At 37.4% G+C, this 15,844-nt stretch overlaps 1 protein-coding gene across 1 annotated transcript in view; it reads left to right on the top strand.

Moving 5' to 3' along the window:
* Nucleotides 1-15,844, top strand: part of PXDN (peroxidasin) — a 121,085-nt gene that overhangs the window by 57,867 nt on the left and 47,374 nt on the right. Inside the window, 2 exon segments of the mRNA XM_042470403.1 lie at nt 1,573-1,644; nt 3,349-3,420. Coding sequence (XP_042326337.1) covers nt 1,573-1,644; nt 3,349-3,420 — 144 coding nt within the window.

Consider the following 15,844-nt stretch of genomic DNA (forward strand, 5'->3'; position numbering starts at 1 on the left):
TCTCTTTCAAGGAGAATGAGAACTCTGTCATGGTGGTTTATCAGACATAGGTCATTCACCCAGGAGACCAAATTACACTTTCATAGATTGAAATAGATCTAGATTATGAGTCCCTATGTTGGAAGAAGTGTGGGATATAATAAAATAAATAAATAAATAATAATAATAATGCTACTAATCCGGAAGAACCTGAAGATGGAATGCTTCTACAGGCTCCCAACAGCTTGCTCAAAATCAGAGTATTGGAAACTACATCCCCGTATGGTATATTCCATGAAGGGTTTTTAAAGCGTTCTCTCTATCACAGCTTTTCAACTTGATAGAATCATAACCTTTTGCAAGGAGGCATTTACTATAAACTATCTCAGGGCAAAATGCTTTCCAGTGAGAGAAAAATGGTAACATTCTATAAAATAAAACGTTTCATTAGGTTTGGTTTAGATTATTTTGAGAAGAATTATGTAAATTTAATAAGATACATGGGGCCTGATTTTTGTGATATTTCCTTGAGAAACCATATGTGAACTATTTTAGTTACTTGTCTATATGCAGGGTTTAGAACAAAAGGTTAATAGTCTGTCTACTTGGCATTTAGTCTTATCATGCTCAGCTATTTTAATTATGTGAAATGGAAGTGGAGGCACATTTATGTCCATTTAGCAATTAGCTTTGCAAATTCACTATGTTCTGACTATGTACATGGAATTTATCAATGTTTGGTAGGATTTAATGATGGAAATATTATTTTTATTCTATTTTATTTTTATTGCCCTGTTTCCCTGAAAATAAGACATATCCATAAAATAAGCCGTAGCAGGATTTCTAAGCTTTTGCGCAATATAATCCATACCCCCAAAATTAGACATAGTGATAGGCCCGGCGCGGAACAGAAGGGGGCAGGAAGGGCATGGAAAGATTGGGGCCAGTGGTTCTAAAGGAAATGGAATTGCAAGAAATTCAGGATGGAATTCTGTGTTTGGAGAGTTATGACAATGTTCCAGAAGAAGATGACTTAACTATATTTGCATAAATGTAGATTGCTGTACCATACTTAATAAAAATAAGACATCCCCTGAAAATAAGCCATAGTGTGTCTTCTTGAGGAAAAATAAATATAAGACAGTGTCTTACTTTCGGGGAAACACGGTATATGCCACCTTTCTCATAGCAGTGTGCCAAAGCATTATTCAGGTTATTCAGTTGTTATAGTACATTTAATTTTTGTCAGTAGAGTCCTGAGATACATGTAAATTAGAATACATTTGGTCAGTCATCTAACAGTTCCAGATGCCTTTATGCAGAGTGACAGTTGCCAAACTATATTGATGTTTTCACCTGTGATAACTGGCTCTCAGTTTAATTTTGGGCTGATTTTAGCTCCTTTCCTGGAAGCAGTATTTCTGGTTGTTTACAGTTTTCTTTGAAGATCACTGTGTTTTGACTAGAGTAAGAATGAATTATAAAGTATGCATGCACAGAGGTTGGAATCAAGTTTTTGTTTTAAGATTGAAAAGTACTGGCTTGAAATGGTAATTTTTATATGGATAAATATATATATTTTTTTCCTAACAGGGATCTGCGATTTAATAGAATCAAAGAAATCCAACCTGGTGCATTCAGACGCCTTAAAAATCTAAATACATTGTAAGTTTTATTCCTGACAGAACTTACTTTCTCTTTTGCAAACCCTGTTTAACCATTTATTATTCTCACCTTCACCTAACAAGATTAACCTCATCAAGGCTACTGAGATTTTTCTGTTTATTGTCAAGTAATTTTTACATTATTTGTGTTTTCCTATGGACTGATATTTTTTATACTTAATTAATATTCTATAGTCTGCACAAAGTTCATTAACAAGTCTGATGTTGGCGAGAACATTACATTCTTGTTATGAAAAGGAGGGAAAAAAGGAATTTAGTATTACAATTGTTCCCCCACATATTTGGGAGTTAGGGGCACAACCTCCTCTCCACCCAAAATGGAACAACCACTTTTTATTGAAACAGAAATAAATAATGTAAATGCTATTTTTTTAACCCAAGAGAGCATTTCCCTAGGAATCTCTAGGTCCTCCAGTGCAACTCTGTAGTTAATTTTCATTGGAGGAACTAGAGATTTCTAGAGAAAACATATTAATGAAACCCACGAATCATAAAATCCATGAAAAATTCAGAGAATGTGGGGGGGTCAACTATACTGCATATCATTCAATCATAGCAGGTTGGGTTGCCAGGAGCAGCCTTTGGTGCCTAACTGAATTCTGACCACCAATATGTATTAAATGTAAAACGTCAGTGATTTAACTGTCAGATGAGCTTGAGTATGAACTACTGCTTAAGTATCACATCAAGCTTTATTTGAGTATTTTTTACAATAGGCTTCCATAACCTAGTGCCCTTCAGATGTAATGGATGACAAAGCCCAGAGTCCCTAACCAGCCTGGCTAGGTGGTCAGAGTTTAGGTGAGATGTCTGGGCCTTGCTGCCAGAGATGCTGGGCTAAGCCTGCTGGTGCTTTAGAAAGAGAAACTCCCCTGCTCCCCCGATGCTCCCAACCTGTCATTCACTGTTTCTCACTCTTAAAACAGACATAGACACACAGTCACCTCACATTCAACCCCCTTTACTTTTTTACACATGAAGCCTAAACTCCTCCTATAACTCAATCTGTGTGGATAATGAAATCCTTCCTTCTTGACAGAACAGAGAGCTACTCTAGCTGGTGTCAGTGGCATCTCTGTGAGGGTGTGGGGGGTGAGGACTGCACCAGGTGACACGCCAGAGGAGTGGTGACATCCGGTTGGGCCCTCCTCCCCCTTCAGTGCAGAGGGGCAAATGTATGCCCTTTCTTGGTGACACCTTGTGCACTGGGTGACACTCAAGCTAGTGATGCCACTGGCTGGTGTTACTCTATGGTTCTTGAGAAATTAAGCATGGAGAACAAGAACCCCCACTCTAGCCTACTGTACCTTCACCATGGTTTTGGCAAGGACAGTGGGTGCAGGGAGAAAATTGATAGTGGTTGTGTGTCGGGGAGATACTAATGTACTTGTTGGACTGCAGGAGAGAACCCAAATAATGTCAACACTCTGTGGTCCATAGGTTGCTTACATTGGCTCTAATAAATATTAGAAGAGGGGGAAAAGCAAAGGAAATCATTCCATTCCAGTATAAATAAAAATAAAATGTAAGTATAAATAAAATTCAGATTACAGTTGCATGGAATCACTTTAAGCAGGTTTCCACTTGTCTACAAAACTTATATAGTGAAACTACTGGTATGCAATATTTTTTGTAAATCTACTGTGGAAGATTTAGCAAATAACTTTTTTCACTTAATTTCCAGACTTCTAAACAACAATCACATTAAAAGAATACCAACTGGAGCATTTGAAGACCTTGAGAATCTAAAATATCTGTAAGTTGAAACATTTGTAAAGAGGGGTGGATATGAGGAATGTTCTAAGTTCTGTGGAAAAGCTATTTTTTCATTTACAAAATACATGTGGAGGAAAAGTGGGTGAGCTTATGATAGCATTTTATTTACTATCATAATGCTCACTTCAGCTCATCCAAGACTGAACATGAACGTACCATACTGTATTAAAATTAAGAATAACTTTAAAGGGACTTCTAAATATATTTTAAGAATAAGATTGTCAAAGCACCATAAGGCTTAAGATATGGCAAACCAACACATATGAGCTTACCATACAGTGTCTTTAATTTTAATTATGTTCATTTGACTGTCACAGCATCATAAATCATATTATTAAACTGGTACTTCCAAGGTGTGTTTATGATCTTTCAATCACTGACATGGGTGAGAAGCTGAATTTCCACCAGTGACAATATTGTATATGGAAAGACTAGAAAAATAGTGAATACTTTTGGGAGTCCAAAGGAGAATGGGGTAACTTCCAGTTACTACCATACCTGCATCATAAAATGCTATGCCAGAATTTCCAAGAATTCTATCCTATTGATAATGAACAGTGGAACAGGTGTGATTCTTTGGCACCAGGAAAATAGGTTCTAGCATCCTTATCAAAATGATGACAAAATATTGGCAGCTGTCAATAGAATCATAGAGTTCGAAGAGACCACAAGGGCCATCCAGTCCAACACTTTTCAGAAAACAAGCTTGCTCCATCTTCAATATGACATCCTTTCAAATATTTAAACATGGTTATCATGTCACTGCTTAGCCTTCTCTTCTCCAGTAGAATAAGAAGTGTTATTTTGTTTTCAGTAGTATGAGTAGATAGCTTATGCTTAAGTTTGGCAGTTTAAGGATATAAAGCAGCTGGAAGCAAACTGGGAAAATAAAGCTGCCTGTTAGCAACTTTCTTGTAAGCTGTGGTACCTGGGGTAAGCTTTTTGGATCTTTGGGGAGGTCTCCACACATTTCACCCTGAGTTCCTCAGGAGTGTAAAACTCTCACATTTATCTGCTGCTGATGCTGGTTGCTATCCAACTCCCCTGCCTCTGATCCCAGTAGATACCGCTGGATGGCCATCAAAAGGTCTCCCCACAAGTGGGCAGTGAAGAACACACCCACCTCACCACTGATGCTCAAGTCACAGCCATGTACCCCTATGTGCCCAGTTCTGCCACCCTGGCAAATATTAAAACAGGTTGCATCCACTTTCCCTAATCTGCTCTCAGTTGATCATCATGAATTTGTGGAAACACAGCCAACTCTGCTCCCACCTTACCTTCATCCCCTTTTCCAAAGCAGAAGCATCAGCACAACACTGCCAGCCAACATCACCCCTCAGCTCACTGCTAGGCCTTTGCTTCTGTGCATCGATTGCTGCTTGGCCTTCTCCCTGAAGCATTGATCTCTCTCAGCCTTCTCCATTGATTGTCCCCATCCAAAGATGAGGTCCCAAGGTGGGGCTTATTAGCTGTCTTTGCTTCAGCACCTCTCAGCCTGACACATAGCACCATGCCAAAGGTGGTTTGCTGTCCTCCATTTCAAGGCCAGCCTCTCCCCTGCAGCCACAGGTATATTTGCAGGTTTAGGGCTGAATTTTAGTTTCAGTAGTTCCTGCTAGATGGTTCATGCTTAAACTTGGAAGTTCAAGGACATAGAGACAACTGGGAAAAGAAAGAGGAAAGAAATGTTCTTCCTGTCAACTTTCTGTCAACCTGCAAGTATACCTGTTCTCACATCTACTAGGGTGGGAAATGGTCATAACTGCACAGTTCAGTGACTTTTGTTTGGTTCTGCTCAATCCTATGAATCTACATTTCAGTTCTCTCACTTGGATGTGTTCACTCCAGCCCAGAGGAATAGCTGTGAGGTTTGCATGGGTTAGGCTGAGTAGAATTTGTTGTTTAAGGTCCCAGTTCTATCATTTGCCATGGGACATATTGGAACCCATAATCGAAAGGGCTGTAATGATTTCCTTTATTGTAGACCATTACAGGCACTTTGCTCTTCACCTTTCTGGCAGGCTTCACATCTTGTTGTAGACTATCTTCTGCATGGAATTTCCAACAATAAAGCTTATCTTATAGAAGTGATGTGTCTCAATTTTTGATATCTCGGTGAGATCTGTAACTGCAGCCATTTCTAGTTCAGAACAAGCAACTACTATGTGCTGCTTCATTATTCTTGCTAGTGGGGACGACTCAAGTATCCATCAACCTGGACTTCCCATTTGCCTTTCTTCTAGGGAACCAGAGTTTGAAGTTGGTTTATAACCCAAGTTTTTTAGAAGAGCAACAAGCCAGGGTTCAGGCTTAGACTTAACGTGTCTCCTCCCTGATAAATGTCTGGTTGCTTTTGCTGCTGTCATTTGTGGGAGGAACCAAGTGGCAGTGATGGGGCACTGTGTTGGACTTTCTGCTCCTTGCTGATAAGCCAGAATTCTTAACAATTTTGGCTTAGTGTTTTCTGCACATTCAGCCAATGTGAGTATTAAAAAGTTCTATCTTATTAAGTGTGGCCTGATAAGCTAATACTTTGTGGCTCAACATATATTTGCCTTGGCCAACATACTTCTGACTGTGCAAGAATTGCCCTTCTATTGACAATAAGGCTTTTTTGGAGGGGGAATCAGGTTACACATTGAGATTAATCCATTAGAGGCCCTTTGCCTGTATTTAGGAGCTTGCTTTTATCTCTTATTTTCTCAGAGTCCATGTGAAAGTGAGATTAGAAATCAGCATCAGCATTAGTGGATCTTTGTAGAAGTGATATGGTCAGAATGACATAGATGCTGAACTTCCTACACATTCTTCCAGATGGCTCAGTGCAAGAGCCAGATCTCCCACTCTCTTGGCAAATCTAATGAGGCCGGTAAGGACAAAGTATATGACAGGGTCTGCTGGTTAATGCCTCTAGAATCAATATTTTCAGGAATGGCTCATGCCAAAAACCTAAAGGGTACCATCATAAAATAAGTGGTCAGTGGTAAAACAAGTAAGTTATAAATTAGAACAGCAGTGGAAAAGATCAAAATGCTTAGGCTCATTATATACTACAAAATGGATTGACAAACTGAGCAGTTTTAAATTGACACAGAAAGGCTGACAGTGTAGATTGTAATTGGCAAGAGCTGGCATTAGTTACATTGGCAATACAGTATACTGTATATACTCATCTGTAAGTCTAGAAATTTTAGTCCTAAAATTTACCCCCAAAACCTAGATTGACTTAACTCTTATTAAAAAGGGAACCATCCCCTGATTAAAGGCAAGAGTTCAATCTGTCCTGGAAGCACTGACCTTCCTCTACTCTCTCTTCCATCCAGCCTCTAGTGTGAGCCAAAACAGTTATGCCCGCCATAATTTTGTAGGTTCTTTGGCATTGTTTTCCTTGCTTCATCATTTAGGTCCTTTTTTGCATGAACCTAAGTTTTACCCTCGACTTATCCACGGGTCATATCAAAATCCATAATTTTGCCCCCAAAACCTGCCCTCGACTTATACATGAGGTCGACTTATAGTCGAGTATATATGCTAGTCCATTATAGAAACCAAGGAATTTGGGGAGGGGGTTATAAAAGAACATCACATTCTATTCACGGTCTAACTGTACATTGGAGGTTGAATAGAAGATGAAGGCTTAATTAGGACTGCCAAAGAAGCAGAAGTTGAGAATAGAAGCTAGTCAGGGCTTAAGAAATTCCAGAAAGTGCAGAAGGTGATGAGAAGATTTTGTTAGTGTTGGCTGAGATCTCTGCCTCTATACTCTAAAGAAGAGCAAAAATAACAATAGTAAATTTTGAAGAGGAAGAACCATAATTGAATAAAAGAGTGAATTTGGAAGTGAGAGTCAGAAGGAAGCGGGGTGGGGGGGCAGTACTTCATTTCTAAGCACCCAGTGCTATCTGCTTGAGAACAACTTTAGTCCAGAAAATGAGTTGAAAGACTGTGTGTACTCTTGCCACTTCTTTGGACAGGCTGCTCAACTGATTTCACTTTCTTTGGCAAGAGGCTATGGTTTACATAGCCATTTGTAAAGCTGAACCAATACAGAGTATTCTCATATGTTAAGCATATACAGTACATACATTAAGATTACAATTAGAGATTAAATATATTGCTGTTTCAGAGTGTTATGTAAGTGCTAAAGTGTAATTAAATGTCTATGCTTACTCTAGGAAATGATTCCAAAGGTTTGTTCTTAGGATTATATCCATTATTTATAAACACTTTTATGTGAGACATTTATTTTTTTAAAAATGTTTACTGGACCTGGCATTTCAGAAAACGTTTGTTTTAACCTCATCCTTTCCTTGTTTGGTTATATATGAACTTTGCATTTGAGCAAGTAATTTATAGGGCAGGAGGCATCTATACGATTTTTTTGTGTACACTTTTCCAGAAGATCAAAAAAAGATTCAAATACCTCCTGTGCTGTATTTACCCAGTCACTGTAGATGCCAATCTTAGTCTCCCTCATAAACATGGGATTAATATATTAGGAAATGTGACAGATCTTTTCATTTACATGAATACATGATAGACTTAGTATTTTAAATATCAAATATGGTCAGACCTCTGTACTGTGGGCTTGCCATCTGCAGATCTGAGCACCTGCAGGCAGCAAGCTCTGTTTCCCCAATGGCAGCACATGCATGTGGCTATGATAGCAGGCATGCACATGTCACACTGCCTTTATGGAGAACAAGACTTGAATTCCTGCACTTTTTTCTGTCTGTGGGGGCAAGGTCCGGAACAGATCCCCTGCAGATACGGAGGTCCAACTGTAGTTAATGGGGGAGTATTCGGCAGTCATACTTTAAAATAGAAAGATGTTTAAATTGATAATTGGAGATAAAATATATTTGTAGATTTCTGTATGTGGTCAGTCATACAACCCCCCCCCCCCTTTAAAGTGTATGAAGCAGAGTATGAGGAACAAAAACAACAACACCCTTTTCATACCAGGAAACCACTTTTTGATGTGCTAGTATGTATGTTTCATTTAACTTTTTGTATGTTCTCCATTTTGTTAAATTTATTGAAAAATAAACTGCATTAACAAAACCTGTTACATTGCTCTTGTCATATGTTTGGTCTAGATTTTTTAGTCTTTCAGTTGCTAATGTTTGTGGTCATATACTTAATGTTTAGCAAGTGCTTTGCACAAAATCTTATGGTGAAGTTGTAGTTGGTTATATTTATCAGGGCTGCAAACAACTCAGTTCATTGACAAATTTGCCATACTGCCCCTAGTAATGCTTACCTTGTTGAATAGCTTCTTTAACCTTTCAGAGATACATTGTCTAAATCTGGGGTGCTTCAGTGAAGTAGCATCATCTATATTTAGGTTGTGCATTTATTTAGATATCATTTTTATCCGATAATATTTTGAGAACAGGAGAGGACAGTTTCAGGTATAATACAGTCTACACATGGAATAACAGTACAAACATTTTTGCAGTGGATCAACCTAATGATGATAATAATGATCCTACTCTTATAAGTAGTTATCCCCACCATAGTCCTCTAAAGGACATGATTCTTTCTGTATTTCTGGTCTGTAAGTACAGATGTAGCAAGATTGCAAATAGAAATGAAAGCCATTTTGAAGTATCATTTAAATTCCTTCACAGTTTCTGTGTGGATCCTAGAAGCCATGGCACACATGTAACAAGTGTTATTTGGTTGTTTATACATGTCTTGTTTTGTTGCTTTCTAATGTGTATTTGGAATACTGTCCTCATGTGTCACTTTAATTCTTCCCCACATTAATGTAGCTGTTGTTTGTGTATACTAATATTACTGATTGTTTCTTGTTTCAGCTATTTGTACAAGAATGAAATCCAGTCAATTGACAGGCAAGCATTTAAAGGACTTGCCTCTCTAGAACAACTGTAAGTGCCTTTTCTCTTCTGTGCTGTCATCTGCTGGGTTGCCTCAGAGGAAAAGTGCACGTTTTGTTCAACATTTCTTGCTTGCATGCTTTGCATGTCTGCACAGAATGGGTCTTTAGTCCAATGTGGCTGCAGTCATTGGCACCCAGGAAACATGTTTGTCAGACTCTTTCCTTCTACCTATTCTATTTCAAGACTATCAATCCACATTTCAGTCATTTTCAAGGACAACCACAATTTAAATGACCAACATTAATTACAGGGGTATAGCCAACATTGGAGATTTGCTCATGCAGTTGAAAAATTCAGTGTAAGTGTAAGTCCATGTCCCCTGCCCTCTGGATTTGGTTTTCAGGAGGAGGAGAAAGGGAGAAAGTTCTAAGACTTTGCCATTATCATTTAGGATCAGGATTGCAGTTTCTAATACTATGGGTTTTTATTGGAGTAAGCCAATACTTTTGCCTCAGAAATGTCCACCTAAGCTGCAATTTGTTCGTGGCAGCTCTTGGCAACTTTTTTATATGAAAAAATCCTCACATTCAGATTAGCTTTTAGTGAAAAACTATCTGAATTTTAAACTTTACTTCTGCTATAGACAACAGGCTTCTAATATATTATCACTATTCCATCAAAAACAACTGGCTTTGTGCCAAAGTTGTCATGGGGAATTTTGAAGTGCTGCAATTAAACATCTTGGTCTGCATTCACTGTAACACTAACAGCTATTACTGTAACACATACTTTTCTATGTGTTATAGCCACCCAAAAATATACTCCACAGGATTTCCCAACCTTCTGGAACAGATTCTAAGAATCCAAGGTTGCTGCAAGGGGGGGAGTTAGCCTATTTGTGCTAATTCCATGAGTGATATGACACTGTTGAAACCTGTAAGAGTTTACATCCACGCTGCAGAAATAATTCAGGTTGACACCACATTAACTCTGATGGCTTGGTGCTATGGAACTCTGAGAATTGTTGTTTGTTATGGTACCAGAGCACTCTAACAGAAAAGGTTAAATATCTCCCCAAACTACAATTCCCAGAATTCCATACCATTCAGCTATGGCTGTTAAAGTAGTGTCAAACTGGATTATTTCTACAGTACCTACATATGCAGCCTAAATCTACTTATTAGACCAAGCCAGAATAGACCAATTGAATTAACAATATTTACCTAAGTGTTGCTTTACACTAAGGAATTTGGAGCAATTGAGACTAAAAAGTGGAATTAGGTCTGCATGTCTTAATTGTATCCATGCCTAATCCTGTGTTACACATTTTTATTGAAACAATATTAAATTTAGTCAGAAAAACAGCCATCTAATAGTCTGAGGCATGCTGTTTCTGATCTGAAGGCTCTGTTTAGCTATTGTAATCAGTTACCCTGCATAGATATATCCTTTCAAAATTTCTCTTTAAATTGATTTGATATAGATCATTTTATCTGGTTCATTGTGCTAAATTAGTAGAATTCTTAAAACACGTATGTTTTGTACAGCACTGGTGAATCTTAGTTTACTGTTAACAAAGCTGTATACTGGTTATTGTTTGGCATTTTGTCCAAACCTGGACTTCTGACTTACTGTATATTTTTAAAAGTAGGATTAGAAACCTGGCTTTGGAACCAGTCCTAGGATCCAGTGTGGTACAACTTTTGGTTGTACTTTTTTCATGCTTCTGTATATGAGAATATCCAATACTTTCTTACAATAAGGACACATCCAATACTTGTAGTTCCCTCCATTTACAGCATGCTAAATGTAGCTTTCCATTGAGCCAGAGCTCACAGAGTGTACAAGAAGCCTCCTACCCAGATGTTGGAACTGCCACTTCCTGGCAGCTTTATCTTCCCTCTTTAATTTTAAAGCCTACCTCCTACACTAACTACATCAGTGGGATTAAATAGGGTACTAGGATTAAATAGGGTGAATTCTGGGCTAAAAATACTTGGTTTGGAAACAAAAAGCCAGGAACCTACTTTTGCACAACATACTAAGCAAAGCATTTTAGCTTGTCATCCAAACAGAATGAACCAAGAGTGAGCAAATGGACTGCATGCACCAGCATTTACCTTGTTCATGTTAAGAAAAGATTTACAAGTATCCTGGCTTAGCGTTCTGTGAATGTGACCTCTCTCCCATACATATGGTTTCTTCTTAGCCATTTTTCAGCAGTGCTGCAGTAGAAGTTTTATTTCACGCTGCATAGGAAAAAGTTTTGCTGTAAATTGAAGATGAAATTTAAATTAACACATTGTGTGTATGGCTGCCAACATCAGTTATACCAGGTGATAAGCACTTAAGGCATGACTTGAGATCATCAGCTTCACTTCTTATATATTTTTATTTAGACTTGAATGGAATCCCAGATACCTAATACTGATGTAGACAGTTTTATGTCTAGATATAAAGTGTGAAACGGTGAATGCTATAAAGGCTTGCATATTTTTGCTAGTCCAGTTGGAGCAACCACTTTTTCCAACTTGTTCTGGCTTTGGGGAAGATTGTACTTCTTAAATGTGCATGATTGTGCTTTTAAAAATTGCATGCAAGAATTAAAAATTAACATCAGTGGAACATTTGCTCATGTTTCAGGTGGTGGTAAAATGTAATTGGTGGTGGCAGATTTTTTTTTTTTTTTTGGCCTAAGTATAGTTGTTAGTCTCAACTAGGGCAGACCCAAAGTTAATGCTTCGTTAATGTGTGTAACTATTGACATGCACAGTTTACTTGGATCCAGCCATCTCCTCTACTAAGTACTGTACTAATATAGGCCCCTGATAATATTTTGCAGGATGCTGTTTCACTGTACAAAGAATGATGTAATTTTCATTTTCTTTTGTTATTAAGAAAATGTATTTCCTTAGTTTATTCACTGTGGCACATGAATCGGGGAATAACTGAACTTATAACAATTGTGTCTGAGGGATTTGTAGAATTTCTGTTTAGCATAATTTAATACACTCAGGTGATGCTACTGCTCCTTTTGATCCTTCTTTCTTCTGAATGTTGGGAAGGAAATTGGCAAAGTTAATATGCCATGTATCCTCTCATTTGCCATGGCATCCTATTATACTGTAACACAGTGCCTTTTCTTCTTATTGCTTTGAAATCACCAGCAAAATGTACACATTTCTCCACATCCCATGAGTTGTAGTTCCTGCCTTTTGCCTTCTTATTGGTTGTGAGCCCTCAACCTTTATTTACATTTTCTATGGGCTATGTTTGAATTTGATCCTAGTTGTGGTTTAAAAAAAACCTTGTTTTAAACAAAAGCAGTACAGGAAGCTTGAAGCCCGTATCTGGATTGATTGGTTCCAGACTACAAATGGCTGTTACAGATTGGTCTCTTTTAAACCCCATATCACTACACACTGAATTTATATTATCATGTAGAAAGTAAGGCATGAATCCTTGCTTCACCATCTAGTTTTCATTGCAAGGAATGTTGATTTTAATGGAAGAGTCTTCTATCATGTGAACATCTGTCTCCAAACTGAAACAGTACTATCTTCATGAGTACTAATGCAGTGCATTCTCAACTCTCTGTATCTATTGTAAAGTTAAAGTAGACAGAAGAATGCTCACAGAACAAAATTGGCAGGCCAGACGTGGCCTAGCCCCACCTGCCATTCTCTCTTGAAAACTGTTGAGAACCATACTAACTCCCCCAGAAAAACAAGAGGACCATTAAAAGGGGGAACCATTCAGATACATGAGTGATTAAGTAATCTTCCTTCCTATCTAAGACCTGTATTCTTGTTGTCTCATCGAACACCCCTGCATTCCTGTAGTCAGTTTAGACACAATCTGGAAACATGTTTAGTTTAGACATACTTTTTCTTATCCTTACCAATTCCCATTCCAATAGCTTTTTGGTAGTTAGTAGAATGTCCTGTATTTTGTCATTTTTAGAAACATAAGGAAGGTATCTTCCATCCTATACTTGCTAGCAGTGGCCATTAAAATGGTTGCTGTGAACAGAAACATAGACTTCTGGGTTGTAAAACAGTACCCCTTATTATTGTTCTGACATTTACTGAAATAGGAATACAATGTATTTTATGAAACTGAAGTGCATTTAATAGTTTACTGTGAACACATTTTTATGATGAATTCTGCTTATTGTTTGCTATGTTCTAGAAGGTTATAATGGTCTAATTAAACATTTGAGGAATGTGTTATAGGTTGAGTATCCCTTAACTGAAATACTTGGGACCAGAAGTGTTTGGGATTTTTGATTTTTTAAATTTTGCAATATTTTCATATATATAATCAGATATATTCGAGATGGGACCAAAGTCTAAACAAGAAATTCACGAACGTTTCATATACTTCTGATACACATAGACTGATGTTAATTTTATGCACAAAATTTTCATAAATTCGTGCATGAAACAAAATTTATGCACATTGAACCAAAGGCAAAGCACTGTCTCACCTACTCAAAAGTTTGGCTTTTGGAAGATTTTGGATTTCTGGATAAGTGAGACTCAACCTGTATATGGAAATAATTTGAATAGTGCTTGGTTGTAGGAGTTATACATTTAAAGTGGAATTTTTCTTTCAGAAAATATATGTAGCATTGTATCGCTTACTCTTCTCAAGTAAACTACAGTTATATCCATAATCCACAAAGCAGTAATGCATTTATTGGGCCAATCAAAGTGCACAAAATACATGTTGCAAGCTTTTGTTGCTCCACTGGCTTCTTCATCAGGCAAAACTGTTAGAAATATAGGAGAAAGAAAAATATTATCTTAGTAACAGGCCTCATTTTGTCAAGATGTTGTGATTCTCAGTTAAGATTTCATGGGAGGGGGATATCCAGGCAGGCCACTCCTCCATCTTTGGGAGACAAAGAGCTGCAGATTCCAGGAATTTGGAATTTGCTGCACAAAAAGATACTTCCTTTGAGATCCAGGTTGCCTCCTTTGGTAGGTAGAGAACATTGAAGTAAGTGCTGCTGCAAGATAGGCTGAAGTAAGTATTGCTGAAGGATAGTTTTTGTCCAGATGAAACACGCCTACTGTGTATGTGTTATATTTAATGGATTAAAAACAATTACAAAATAAGTGTGCGCACACACACATTCCTTTCTCTCATTCAGATTTGATGGGTACAGAGTTGTCCAGTATTTAATATGGAAATGACTCCCCCCCCTCCCATTGTGTAGTGTTTCAATCAAGGAGGAAGCTGTGGCCAAAAAATAAGAGAGCCTGAAGTGATCAAGATATGGCATGAAATGTACAGTCATAGTACTTATGATTTGTTCATCATAATCCTGACAGTAGATGGTATCCAAGCAAAGAGAAAGCAAATTGCTCAGCAGACAAAAAAGAGGCTAAACCCACTTATTGGTTCCTGATACAAAAGATTTATTAAATCAGTGGCAACTTACATAATCATTGATTTACCAAGTTCCTATTTATTCAGTGGGTTTACTCTAATTTGGACTAAGAATAGAAGCACCCATAGATTCAGGAACCAAACGCTAGTGGATACCATCAGCCCACTGTACTATGTTTTAAGTTAACAGTTTTATGAGTCCTGTTGATCCAACAGTTTTACTCAGCTGCGACTAATGGTTTTAGAATTTGGGATGGGAACTATGCAGCCCTACTTCCAGAGGTGATCAGACTGAAGTTGCATTATATCCTGACATTGCATTCCAAGGAAGTATGGAGACAATATGATTTGTACCCCTGATTTAAGCTTTGGTACTTATAGAGATAGGTTTCATGCTACGGTATTTCTTTTTTGTTCCAAATGTTCTAGAAAAGTTAAGAATTGAGAATATCTGAGTAGATTAGGCAGTATTTTTTAAAAGAAAAAACATAAATATTGCTTATAATTTTATTTTTAACTAATATGCACTCTTCATTAATTTATATTGCAATCTAATGTATAGCTGGAAGTAAATTTCACTGACTAGTGAGGTCTTGCTCCCATTGCAAGTATACCCAGGATGACCACTTAATCACTCGGAGTATTTTTTTAGGCGCATGTACTAGTTTAGTGTGATTTCCTTGCTAGTAAGTATGCTTAAAATTTGAACTCTAGCTCAATCCTAGACCCATCTATATGATAGTAGATTCTGTTGAAGCCACTAGGTTTTGGCACTAAGAAGGTTATAGGATTGGTCTGTAAGGCTGCTTTCCTAGGCATGTATCTGGGAACAAATTTTCTTGACAAGGAACACTTAACTTTTGGGTAATCCTACATATGTTTTGTAAGTTATTAATTATGAAAGACAAACACAGTGACTTTGTACGAACATTAGGTTTAAAAAACTTAAAATATTTCAAATAAAAAAATGTATATCAGTTGAAACATATTCTTTTAGACTAGGTTATTCTAATTTCTTTCTTTCTTTCTTTGAGAAGGTATTACTTAAAATTTCTTAAATGAAAAGCTGATATTATATACAATTATTTTCTTTGGCTACAATTCTATGACCCTCAGGCTTGTTCCAAAACTGTTGGTGCTGCTTTCTGTACCTGAGAA

The sequence above is a fragment of the Sceloporus undulatus genome, chromosome 1 (assembly GCF_019175285.1).
Source record: "Sceloporus undulatus isolate JIND9_A2432 ecotype Alabama chromosome 1, SceUnd_v1.1, whole genome shotgun sequence".
Lineage (NCBI taxonomy): Eukaryota > Metazoa > Chordata > Lepidosauria > Squamata > Phrynosomatidae > Sceloporus > Sceloporus undulatus.